The 11,911-nt window shown below is 44.7% G+C and overlaps 1 protein-coding gene across 1 annotated transcript in view; it reads left to right on the top strand.

Moving 5' to 3' along the window:
• T265_01909 (hypothetical protein) overlaps positions 1-11,911 on the top strand; it is a gene marked incomplete at both ends in the record, with an annotated part of 22,809 nt that overhangs the window by 4,975 nt on the left and 5,923 nt on the right. The window contains 5 exons of the mRNA XM_009166035.1: positions 1,462-1,549; positions 3,220-3,440; positions 5,785-5,862; positions 8,346-8,420; positions 9,758-9,934. Of these exons, the coding sequence (XP_009164299.1) occupies positions 1,462-1,549; positions 3,220-3,440; positions 5,785-5,862; positions 8,346-8,420; positions 9,758-9,934 (639 nt within the window). The remainder of the gene's footprint in view (positions 1-1,461; positions 1,550-3,219; positions 3,441-5,784; positions 5,863-8,345; positions 8,421-9,757; positions 9,935-11,911) is intronic.

The following is an 11,911-nucleotide window of genomic DNA, read 5'->3' as shown; positions in this document are numbered from 1 at the left end:
ATCTCACTAGATCATAAGGGTCGCGTGTATTAGGCTACAGTAAGACTGTATGAGTGTGAGACATGACTTCTGTGGGCAGATGATGTGAGGTCTCTTCAGGTTTTTGACCACCGATGCCTCAAAAGCGTTGCTGGTTGTGGATGGCGTCAGGATGTTAGTAATGAGATGACTAGAAAACAGGTGTGTGGTTGGGTAACTGGCACTCTAATCACCGAGAACATCCAGCATCATCAGCTGCGGCGACTCGGCCATGTGCTACGCATGTCGAAACACCGTCTAACGAGGCGAGTTTTGTTCTTTGTGCCTCCTTCGGGATCGCACAAACTGCAAGGTGGACTACGTACGCATTGGTAAGAGGGCGTTACGCCTTTCAGGATGGTGTCACCGTGATCCCGCCCGTTCTTGGCTAACTACATTGCAATTAATAGTCTTCTTGCTGTCCGTTTCCTTTCAGATTGTCTGTTTGAGCGCTTGGAGTTGTAGGCACCCCAGAACACTTGACATAGGCTGGCACTGGGTCTCCTCCCTCACCTACGTTTTCCTCTTCTTTTCACTCTAGCGCTTTAAGCATAATTAGACGAACCTTATGGTTGTATTGCAGTGAACCACCAATGTCAACCCTGTCCGATCAGTACTTCAACCTCTTCGGCCATATCTCAGTAATTTTGAGGGCTGAAATGAACCATAGATTTACTCATTTTGGCATTCAGATTTTAGCTCGCCCAACACTGGCGCCACTTGAAGGTTTTCATTCAGTTTATCGGTGGAGAACTGAAGTATTGATGTTTAGGCGAATGTCATCGAGTAAAGGATTCAGTTGTACCAAGCTTGAGCACTTCGTTATAACAGCACAGTCTAATGTCTTTACGCAGTGACACATATTTATGGGTTTATTTTGTTGAGCGATGACGCGTGAGCCCAAGACACCAGTGAGCATCGAGATGTTCTTTCTTTTTTTCACGTTGTCCAGTGTATCTTCATCAGACACTGCTATTTACTCGGTTAGCACGATGGTAGACAATAACCGAGCCGTTTGTAGGGTACTGGATTGCCATGTTGCTGTCAACGATGATGAGGTTGAATACAACGTAGCTTTGCCGGTGATGATGATGATGATGCTTATGATGATTGTTGATGTGCATGGACGATGTCATGGCCAGAAACTTCAGGCCAGTGTTTGGTTTAACAAACAAATAACGAAGTAGACAGGTATTACCACCGACTGAACGTTAAAAGTGAAATCACTTGAACCGAGTGATAGGTAATATAAGTTCTACATCACCGTGGAACCAATGCAAGTTACACATTTCGACACTCTATATCGCTAGGTCATCCTGTGTCACTCGCGCTGAAGTATAATTTAATCTTTGAAGGGCACAATGTATTTGGCCAGTTTTTGATCAATAGTTTCCCCTAACTGTGTGCTTAATATTCCGTTACTTTTTATCTTCTCCCCAAAAGAAAGAATACGATAAAAAGTGGAAAGCCAAACGGGAGGCTCTGAAGCGTTACGAGGCGCTGGATGAACAACGAAAACAGATGAGACAAAGTAGGTCTTTGTTTCGTTTGGTTTGGTTTTACGATTCACAAGTTGGCTCCGGACTGGAAATATTCTTCCCATTTGACTATGACGACTTGATATGTCGACCACAGCTTTAGTTTAGTTTGGACGAAGTCTGCATACATCCAGCTAGTAGGACTATTCATTTTAGTCTCTGAGGTACATTACGGGTTGGTCTCTTCTAAGGTCATAGGACTTCAATTTTCAGTGCATAAATGACCAGGAGATGGAGATTCAGCAACTGAGCGGTTCTCTGAACATGAACATTCGGAACACATGAACAGCATGAGTTATCGATAGCTTGTCAATGAGGCTTAAGGTAACGCTCAGTTGCGGCGAATGCCCGCTGTTAGTTCCGTTAACCGCAGCGCTATACGGCTTTCGACCATAATTTTAATGTCTTTTGAAATGATCCGTCTTGGCCGATCAGGTCCGCATCCCTATGTTTTCTAAAACCGTGTTACTATTTTTGGCCTCACTGGCAGACATTGCCATCTTTGGTTCTATTATGAGAACCAGCGCCGAACGTAACAGGGCTATATGACAGCCAATGGAATAACCATTTTTGTTGAGACGGATTTCATTTCTTCACTCGCCCTTGACAGATGAGTTGTATTCTTAGTATCATTTTGATAGCTTATACGCGACAGTGATCAATAAGCAGCTGGCCTTGCACGTTCACTGACTGTTTGTGGTTTAGTCAAGAAGGCATTGAGGAGACTGTGGTCCACAACAGGTTCTTGGATAAGCGTGGAAGTGAGAAAACTGCTGACTAAATAATGATTATTTATCCACGTATTCTTACAGTGTCCAGTTCTCATGCAAGTTTGCGTTGGTGGACGAAGTCTGTGGAGTCACCCGAAATCACGTTTCGGATGACATATAACTGCCTTGTCTCGCTTCCTAGAACCTGTTGTTGGTGGCTTTTGAGTGAAGCAGATTCAATCACGTCCTTCAAGCAAACCAAATCAGGGGAACCTTATCCATCATTAATCTGCTTATTCGTTTATGTTATATTGTCCGTACGGAGTCTAACTCTAAGGTTTCCAGCACTGCTTTGTATTCTGTTCGCTGTGCAAACTGCACCCTTGATCACCTTGTGGAGCAGCATTTCGCTTCTCAGCCCAGTGCCCAAGCCTAGACAGGGGAAGTCGAGTGGCGGAGGTCGGATTCGAACCACGAACCTTCCGGTCAGTAAATTCGAGCTCTAACCAATTGGGCCGTCTCGTCCCCAGTCTAACTCTGAGGTTATTCCAAACCTTAGTCTAACTCTAAGGTTTCCAGTACTGCCTTATATTCTGTTCGCTATGCAAACTGCACCCTGAATCATCTTGTGGTGCAACATTTCGCTTCTCAGCCCAGCTGAATCCGTGATGACATTACATCCCTTGAACGTTTACGTGGATAGATGCATTTTATCTGGCTCAGTACTTTTGGAATAACTGACGACGTCAACTGTTTCACACGGTACGCCACGATGTCACAGATGGGGTTTCATTTCAGCTTTGAATTTGTCATTTTCAATGGGCGATCCCTTTCACTGCTTTCGCAAATATCCTTCTGGAATCACTGTAATGATCGCATAGTTCCATCCAATCTTCTTTAGGCTCTAATAAGTTAGATGCATTTTATGTCTATCGTTTCCACCCGTACTCTAGAGCTGGAGGCACAGGAGGCTAAGGCAAAACTCGAACGGGAAAAGCAGAAACGAGAATCAGCACAGAATGCTGTCGCGGAACAGTTGCGTCGTGAGTGGCAACGACAAACAGAACAGATAGAAATGAATGCTCAGGTGGCACGAAAAAGACACCGTGAAGAGCAAGAAATGTTGGCCGAACAGTCCAAAGCTGCTCGCATGGGCAGTGATACTGTCGTAAAAGTAACTTCTGTCTTCCGTTTTCCAGGTTTTCCAACAAGTCTCATTGAAAAATTCTCTTTATGTTTGTGTGTTCTAATTGCACAGTTATACGAAATCCGTAACTCTGATTCACGTAACTGCATAGCTTTCTGTCCAACAAGTGACACTCTTAGTTTTGTTTTCGCGCTTTTCCAAAGGCTCGTGGCGCGTGCGCCCCGTCTAAGAACTTTAATGAATATGGCTAATAATCCAGTGACTGTATGGAGCTGTGATGTGTGGAGGGTTGGTTGTCTGTTCTGTTCAAACAACCAAACCATGGGCTGGGTGTTTGCCATATGGTTCACTGCGATACAACCTTATAGTGTCAATACTATTGTCTACATAGTTCAGCTTCATTCTACCGGGATAGCAAAAACATATTAGTGGATTACACTCAACGTTGTCTCTTACTGACACTTTAGCTGTACGGTCAAGTAAAGAAGCTTTGGCTGCCCATATGTTGAATTTGCGCCTTTCGCAGTTTTATTAAGGAACATCAATCGTCCTTTGATCAAGAGCATTTGGGCGTCCATCTTAGAGCACAAGGTCCATTCATTTCACTATTCAGCTAGATAGTTCAGCGCTACTGCAGTTGATGAGTAGTTTCTGGTTGGGCAGTGAAACTTTATGATAGTCTAGAGGGCTGTTGATTCAAACAAACCAGAAATAGCTACATCGAACTGTTTCATTTCGGATTGAGGAAGAAAGGGCAGCAATCCCAGGACCATTCTGCTGTCACGGCTAAAATGGTCCAGCTTCGTAATCCCGAGGGATGTTGCTAAGGCTAACTGGTGGTTTTTCGCAGTGTCTGTTGGCAACAAAACTGGAATGCAGGTAAATTGGATCTGAGTTCGTGCTCGAGTCCCAATCATTCCTTAGTTCTTGTCATGGTCATACGCAATCGCCGGCAGTGGTCTTCACACCGAATGACAATAGTTCTATGCATGGTTCTGAATTATGTACGGTGTTGAAGAGAGCCGACTGCCGGTATCAGATAAGCAAGTAGTCGTTTGCGAAACCATACTATCACACAAAAACTCGGACACCTGCATAGATCAAGCAAAGGGATAGTTTTTGCACTTCCTGATTCTTGGTGCAAACACCAACCGTAAAGCGACTTACCTACTGACAGCTAATATAGAAAACTACTAAAATAACAGTTGTCTTAGGACTGTGCTCTTTAGTTGCCTACTTTCTGGAGAGACCAATCTAAAGTGGTCTCTCTCGACAAGTGGTCTCATCTGAAGGTAATCTAGGGTTACTTTTAGAAAGCGTTTCAATAGAGTCGCTGGGTACCATCGTGGTGGTAGCGCCTCCTCTCTTGTTAATATGGAATATTTACCAGTGAAGATACGCGAACCTTTCCTTCGGTGGGTTCATCTATGTTACTAGGAATGATTTCCCAGTTTTGTTTTCGTGTTTTGGGTAGTACCGTGTCTCAGCCTACGTGACCGGCTTTGATAGGTTTATCACTCATTGTGATGGTCGCCAACTACTGGGATGCTTATTTTATTACACAAAGCACCAGTCTGGTCTTCTTTCACTGATTATTAAAGTTCATATCGCTCTTTTTCGTGTTACGTCACTTGTCGGTTGTATCTAGACTAAAGGACATCGTATCGGCAATGTGGAGAGCCGTATTCCATCTCCCGTTGTCTGAGGCCATTCAGTCATACTCTCGAAGTACTATACTAATAGTATCCCTTCCTTCAGACGGGTCATGCACCAAACATGTATCAGTGATCATAATGTTCTCTTCGTCAGATGCATTTCCTGGCGGAGTCGATGTGAACTGGACTCACGAATGTGTGGACTTTTCATCTGCTTCAGACGTATTACCTTCGAAAGGTGTTGACACTGTGAACTGGCCAGACCTGGCGGGTTCGTGTGCCGGCTGTGCTTATGACAAGATGTCTGACTGTCATTTTGAGACAAATAATCAAGTAAATCTTGGTCACAGGGCGTTTCTATGGTGATGCTCTCTCGTGTGGGGTGAATTGCTAATGTGAAGAATGACTTTTCCTCATCGGTTCTGCCGGGATGTTCCCCAAGGGGGAAAGCGACAAAAAAATTCAAGAAAGTATCTTCTAGGCCTTGAGATCTCAAGAGCAAAGATTAAAAGGATGCATCGCAATGGAAAGTACCACTAGGTCGGTGATGGCATGGATTTCAGTTGCCACGGTTGCAACTGACAACCTAAATGCGATCATTTCTTCCTATTCGTTTTCAACCGGGCTTAAGCCGTTTCGGATAGTTTTTTTGTATAAAAGTCTGCGTTCTAGGTTTCCCGTCTTCCTGACATTTTCCCTTTGAATGTTTCTGCCAGGTGAAATGGACGGTTGCGGATAATCCAGAAGCCGCTGCGTGTTACACGAAGGACTTTCTAACCACGTGTTTGTCGGAAGTAAGTTCCTCGGCGCCGGTTGATGTCAGGACATCCGCGATTTGTGACTGTTCTTTATTTTTTAAATTTTGACGCGTGAGTCCTGGTCACCACGCCGTTCCGGCAAACCTAGTCCTTAGGATAAATTGGACATCAGTTCAACTCACTTGTGTAACAATGATCCATACAGTTTATTTTCCGATCCGCTCGCCTTGGTCAATCAAAGAGGCGGATTGGATCGATCTCACGAAATGCACAAATAGTGGTGAAATAGACATGAAGAGAGCGAATTGATGATAGGGCATGAGTGGTTGGGGAAGACAGTAACGCTGTGTGACAGTCATCTTGTCACTGAGTTTCTCTGACCGTCAACATAGTTGGCTTTATTGACACAGTGTCACAACTGGTCTGAACCACCGCAGATAAGATCCGTTGTAGTTCTTTCCGCGCCTTGTCTTATAGAAAATCAGGACTAATAATAAATTATGATAATCGTTCAGCTGTCATACCCTTCGGTGCATAGCTACCGGAGGGAATCACGGGGGTTGAGATACTGCTTGGTTACCCAAACAGACATAGCTGTCATACCCTTCGGTGCATAGCTGCTACCGGAGGGAATAACGGGGGCTGAGATACTGCTTGGTTACCCAAACAGACAGGAGCAGTTGAGATGTAAAGAATGGGTTCGAACCATGTACATTCCGGTCGTGCCTTAACCACTTTGCTGTCTCGAGCTCAAGGTTGGTCCCATACTTTTCTAATCATGCAGTGGTATTCACACTTCGAAGGTGTAGGAGGCACCCAGGCTACACCGTCTCATTTGATGTCAAGGCGAAACTTCAGTCTAGTCAAGCATTATCTTCGTTTTATGATGTCATCCCATGGACTTTGAACGCTCGCAAGTTAGCTTTGTTTTGCTGCCATTTTCATCGCCATTTTCGCAACATGAGTAAATGACGAAACTTGGACGTTTACAGCCTTTTTAATACAGTTTGAAGTCCAGATTCTGTTATAGCGAACCGACCATTGTTATCAGACACCTTATACACGAGATGAGAACGTGCCACAGACGTGGATCCAAATGTCTTCCTTAGGATGCTATGTAAATCAATATTACTGACGGTGACTTGGTCGTCGATTGTTCGATTCTTGTATTTACGGAGCGACACGCATATCCGTTTGTGTTCCTCTGGAACACGGCCCCACGCAAAGATGTTCAGTTTTTTACCTGTAGTCCAGCAGTATCGAGTTAAGTTGGTCGAAATGCCTTCAGAACTCAGTGAACACACTGGTAACAGTGGTGATTTGGATGAAGGCTGGAAAAAGGTGAAATAAGCCATACTCATAGCTTTCGTAAGCGCACGTTCAAAGCACCTGCTACCCCAATGTACACATAATCGATAGCTCTCATTGGCCCCAGGAAACTGTGAAAGGAGAATATTCATTGACTGTTATACAATAATACACGAACATTGTAAACCAGCTGCACGATATTCCTATTGAACTCCATCTTCCGTCAGATACGGGGGCGGAGCTTGGATACCGAACCATAGAATACTCGCATGCTTTACCAGTAGTACACACCATTACACCGGTAGCAAACGACTATGACAATGCCCACTGAACACTCAGATACGGAATAATGAAGGGCCTAAGGATCGGAGAAGAGCACTAGTGGATAGCACAAACGCGCGAACTCGAGAAAGCTTTTGCAACGGGATACAGTCGCACTTCGTGCTCGACAAACTGAACCACTTAACTCCGAGGAGCTAATTGGTTCATCACCTCCAAAGCATGACTCTTATTCGCTCACTCTTCTTATCATCGATGAACGAAGCTGAAGCAGCTGGTGAGCCGGCTAACCGGTCCATCACGGAACTGTGCTTTTGATTTACCCAGGAAGCTGTAGGATTCTCTTCATACTCTCGAACCTTTCTGGTGAAAGTAAACGACCCAGACAACTACAGGGTGTCTGGCTGATGCACTGGATAATCGTGCGCGGGATGAAGTCACTTATTCTCCTTCCATTCTACTTCGATATCAGTGCTTAGTTGACTTTATTGTTATTATTGTCACTAAGAAGCGAGATGGCCCGAAGGTCCGTGGTTCGAACCCGATCTCTACTCGAATTCCCATGTCTAGGCTTGGGCGACCTGGCAGTATCTCATCCCTCCTGCTTGTTCCTGGTGGCATGGCAGTAAGGCACCGAAAGGATGCAACAACTAAACCCATTCATTGTCACTATAGTCATACTTATGACGACTATCACCTGAATTTGCCGCGCATCTTACCATACTGTTGACAAGATCAAATGTACTGCATTCAGGTGGGGATTCCACGCAGCCATCTTGTATGTAGGTGGTTGGATAATCATCTCCCCTGTGTTTGTAATTTATCATGCTTATTCGAATTGTTTGGATTAGCTGAATAGGTCCGAGCTGAAAAAGTATTGATCAATTGTAGTGCACATTAGTCACAGGCTTGTCCTCTGTTTTCTCTTACAGTTTGGCGAAGTGACTGCGGTTATGCTTGGAAAGCGTGGGACAGCCCTAGTCGACTTCCATACCCCTTCAGCGGCGGTGAGCAATACACTTTTTAACGGTCCATCCTCTGGCTACTGGCTTTCATTGTTCGATCATGTATTTTGATCGTTCTCCATGTTCGGCGGCATTTTGCAATTCTTGTTGTTTTGGCAGCCGACACAGCAGTGGCAGTGCATGAGTTTCGGCCTCGGACTTTTGCAAGATGCGGATTCACATGCACTAACGGCATCGGTTTGGTGCTTCATGTGTACTGAAACTTCTTTACCAAGTAGATTGGGCCGCTTTCTTACCTTCCAGATACCACAGTCAATCTGGGAACAAAAGTGTCAACAATTATTTCTGGAATACCGCACAAACGGTGTGCTGATGCCTCTCTTCGATAACAGTAATATGGTGTAATGGTGAAAGAAGTGTAGTACCTGGGTTTCAAATAATCGACAACTGACGCCTGCGATGGTGAAAATTTTTTCGCACCAGCGTATTTTTTAGTAACGAGCTCATACGTGTTTGCCCATCCTATTCCCTCGCCTGTACGCCGGCATCAAAGGTCTTCGAGTGGCACCTAATTCGACCTTCCGCGCATACTGATTGTGGTTCGTTAACAATCCCTTATCCGTTCGATAGCCAAATCACTATGTCCAATCTGTTTCAGATGCTTGGTTTTTGCTGTGATACGCATAGGTTGTTGGTGATAATCTGGACTCAAAGGTGTCCGCTGAAGAATAATGTGCAATTCAGATTTGCAAGGGATTTCTGCTCTGTTTCGAAATTTCCAACGAATCATCCGGTATCATTAGCGTTTACTGAAAAACACAAGGTCTCTCCTTTTATCAACCTTGGTTGGATTCACGGAAGTAGTACGGACAGGAGTTTTGTACACGTGGATGCTGGCGTACATTTAGCGAGTGGATACAGCCACAAAATCGAAATCTGTGTCGGACGTACTTGATATAATTTAAGTAGGCCTAATGTGTTCAGGATCGACTCTAGTCGAGATTATTTGTTCCAACTACTGAGCTTGGGAAATCGATTAGTCGGGCTAGTTAGGCATCGTGAACCATACGTGTGCATTGCACGTTTACTGCTATCAGTTAACTGAGGCGATCAGGTCAAATACGGCAATTTTTTTCGAGCAAAGCTTAGACTTATATCCGTCTTACTCGATCCGGTGCACAGGACGACCCGAAGATAGTGCTTTAACCCATTGCCTATCCTGAACGGTCCTATGCTGTACTGCATGATCAGCGACCACAACTTTTTACCCTTGCAAATGTCCCATACGCTGCTCAGTTTCGTTACTTCTTCTCAGTGTGAGGGAAGTGATCTGTGTCGAGATTCGCACCTATTTTCACTTCATTTTTCTTGTAATCTAGCGCGAGGCTGTCGAGTGTTCAGAACGAAGCACCGTTGGATTGCCACAACTTCCTCTGCACATTTCCTTCGTGAGTCAGCCGTCTTCAGAAGCAGATACCGCCCCGTTGTTCGGGTCTGGTTATGCCGAAACCGCGAAGCAAACCTCAGATCGGCATACGATGTGCGCGGAGCCTTCCGTAAGTCAGACCATAAAGCTACATGTCACTGACGGTTTTGGGTTAGCTGTTCGTAGGCTTCGAAATCGTATCGTGAAGTGGAATTTCTCGAAATGTTGGACTTAAACGAAGCTTGACCGTACCTTTGGCCGTTGCATTCTCCATAAGGAGCGGTGAAATTCGCATCTTAAACAAGTTACTTGAAGACTTGATTTGTGGTGAAACTCGTTTTTCTGATGGCTGGAAAAGCATCATTCCAGGGTTCCATATCGCGTCTGGGTCATATCCACAAGAAGTAGATGTAAAGTAACTTCTAAAATAGCTAGACTTCTGGAGCCTACTGAGCTTCGTTGGCGTTGACTCAGCTTCAGTACTTTAAGATGACTTTGATGGTCTATGCACATCAAATTTCTTAGCAGGACTTCGGATCGTACTGCTTCCTACAGGGTCAATGGAAACGAGCATACCCCGCTGATTTGGCCGTATCGGATCGGCNGTAATTTGATGGCATGGACAACTTGACAGTACCCCAGACCTCGTGTTTCTGTCTGGTGGCACCGAAAGGGTTCTAGGCTGCACGATTAGGTTAGGTTAGTAACATTAATAATATAACAGCTATGTACTACCTAGTTGAGTCAAACGGCCACTGTTATTGTCGGATATGACCACATACAAAACACCGACCCTCACAAAAAGGTATACGTTTTTTCTGGATTTCACTGTCCGAAAACCGTTTATTGGACTTGGATTGGGCGATGGACTGATAACCATTTGCGAGTTGGCTTACTAGAATGAATTCGGAAGTCTTTCGTAAGGTGATGCGTCTCTAAAAGCGGTCAATTGTCCGAGCCGGTTTTCCACGGGATCTCCGGACCACTAGTTGCTTTCTTGGATAGCGATTGAAAAAAGCATTCGAGGACCAATGGTAATTTTTTTTAGGATACAATCACTCTCCAACCACAGAGCGCTTTTTCAAGCAGTGGGTACTGAAAACACTGCTGTTCTAGTGTGCTAGTTGAACGGAACAGTTTACCTTCAGAGTGAATATTGGGTTAATCAGGCACGACGGTAAACAACAGTGGAAGCAAAAGGCGGGAATTTTATTAGGAAGACCGATCAGGGTATTGCATTGCTTGCACCTACTTAGACGTGAACGTTGTTTTGTAGGCCATTACGGGGTTCACCCAAGTGTTTTTTTATGCTGCACTTCGGATTTCCAGTCTTCGGTTCCTGAATTCACTTGGGTTTAGCCTTGTGGATACCGTACGGGTACCAGGACTTTCCTTAACGAATTGGAACGCACTGTTTCCTCGATAAACACCGAATCTTTTAAAATGTCATTCTGAAACGTATAATAGTTGGTGACATCTTCCTCAAAGGGCAGATCGAAATGAATGATTTTCTATGGGACGATTAAAATAAAATTACGTGTCCATATTAGTTGAGAACTCATCGATAAATTTTAACGGATGTTTGGTTTCAGTCGGTCAGAAGGCGTGCTCAACGCCCTATTCGCTCACCTCTTGCAGTCTGTGGAAAGTGATTTTGATAACTATATTTTTGCACAAAGCTTTTGGAGTGCGCATACTGCCCAGTCCATCCCTCTGCCGTCCACTTAGACTAATGTCGACACACAACATACTGTTGTCCGGTCAAACATTTCAGTAGCTTGGAGGACCATTGTACTTGTTACTAAATTGAACGCACGGCAAAAGGTTCATACGCCATCTATAGGCATATGTTTGCAGACCGTTTATATTCGAGATAATGGTTCCACAAGGACTGCGCGGTGATGCCATCTACTTACAAGAGCAGCGAACACTTGGTTAGTCCCTCATAAAAACCAAAGAAATCATTCAGCTGTAACACCCTTTCGGTGCCTACCTGCCATGCAACCCGAAGGAAGCACAAGGGCTTAGATGCTGCCAGGTTGCCCAAGCCTAGACAGGGGAAGTCGAGAGGCAGAGGTCGGGTTCGAAGCATGCACCTTCCGGTCAG

The sequence above is a fragment of the Opisthorchis viverrini genome (assembly GCF_000715545.1).
Source record: "Opisthorchis viverrini unplaced genomic scaffold opera_v5_21, whole genome shotgun sequence".
NCBI classification, from domain to species: domain Eukaryota; kingdom Metazoa; phylum Platyhelminthes; class Trematoda; order Opisthorchiida; family Opisthorchiidae; genus Opisthorchis; species Opisthorchis viverrini.
This window is presented reverse-complemented; position numbering and strand designations above follow the sequence as displayed.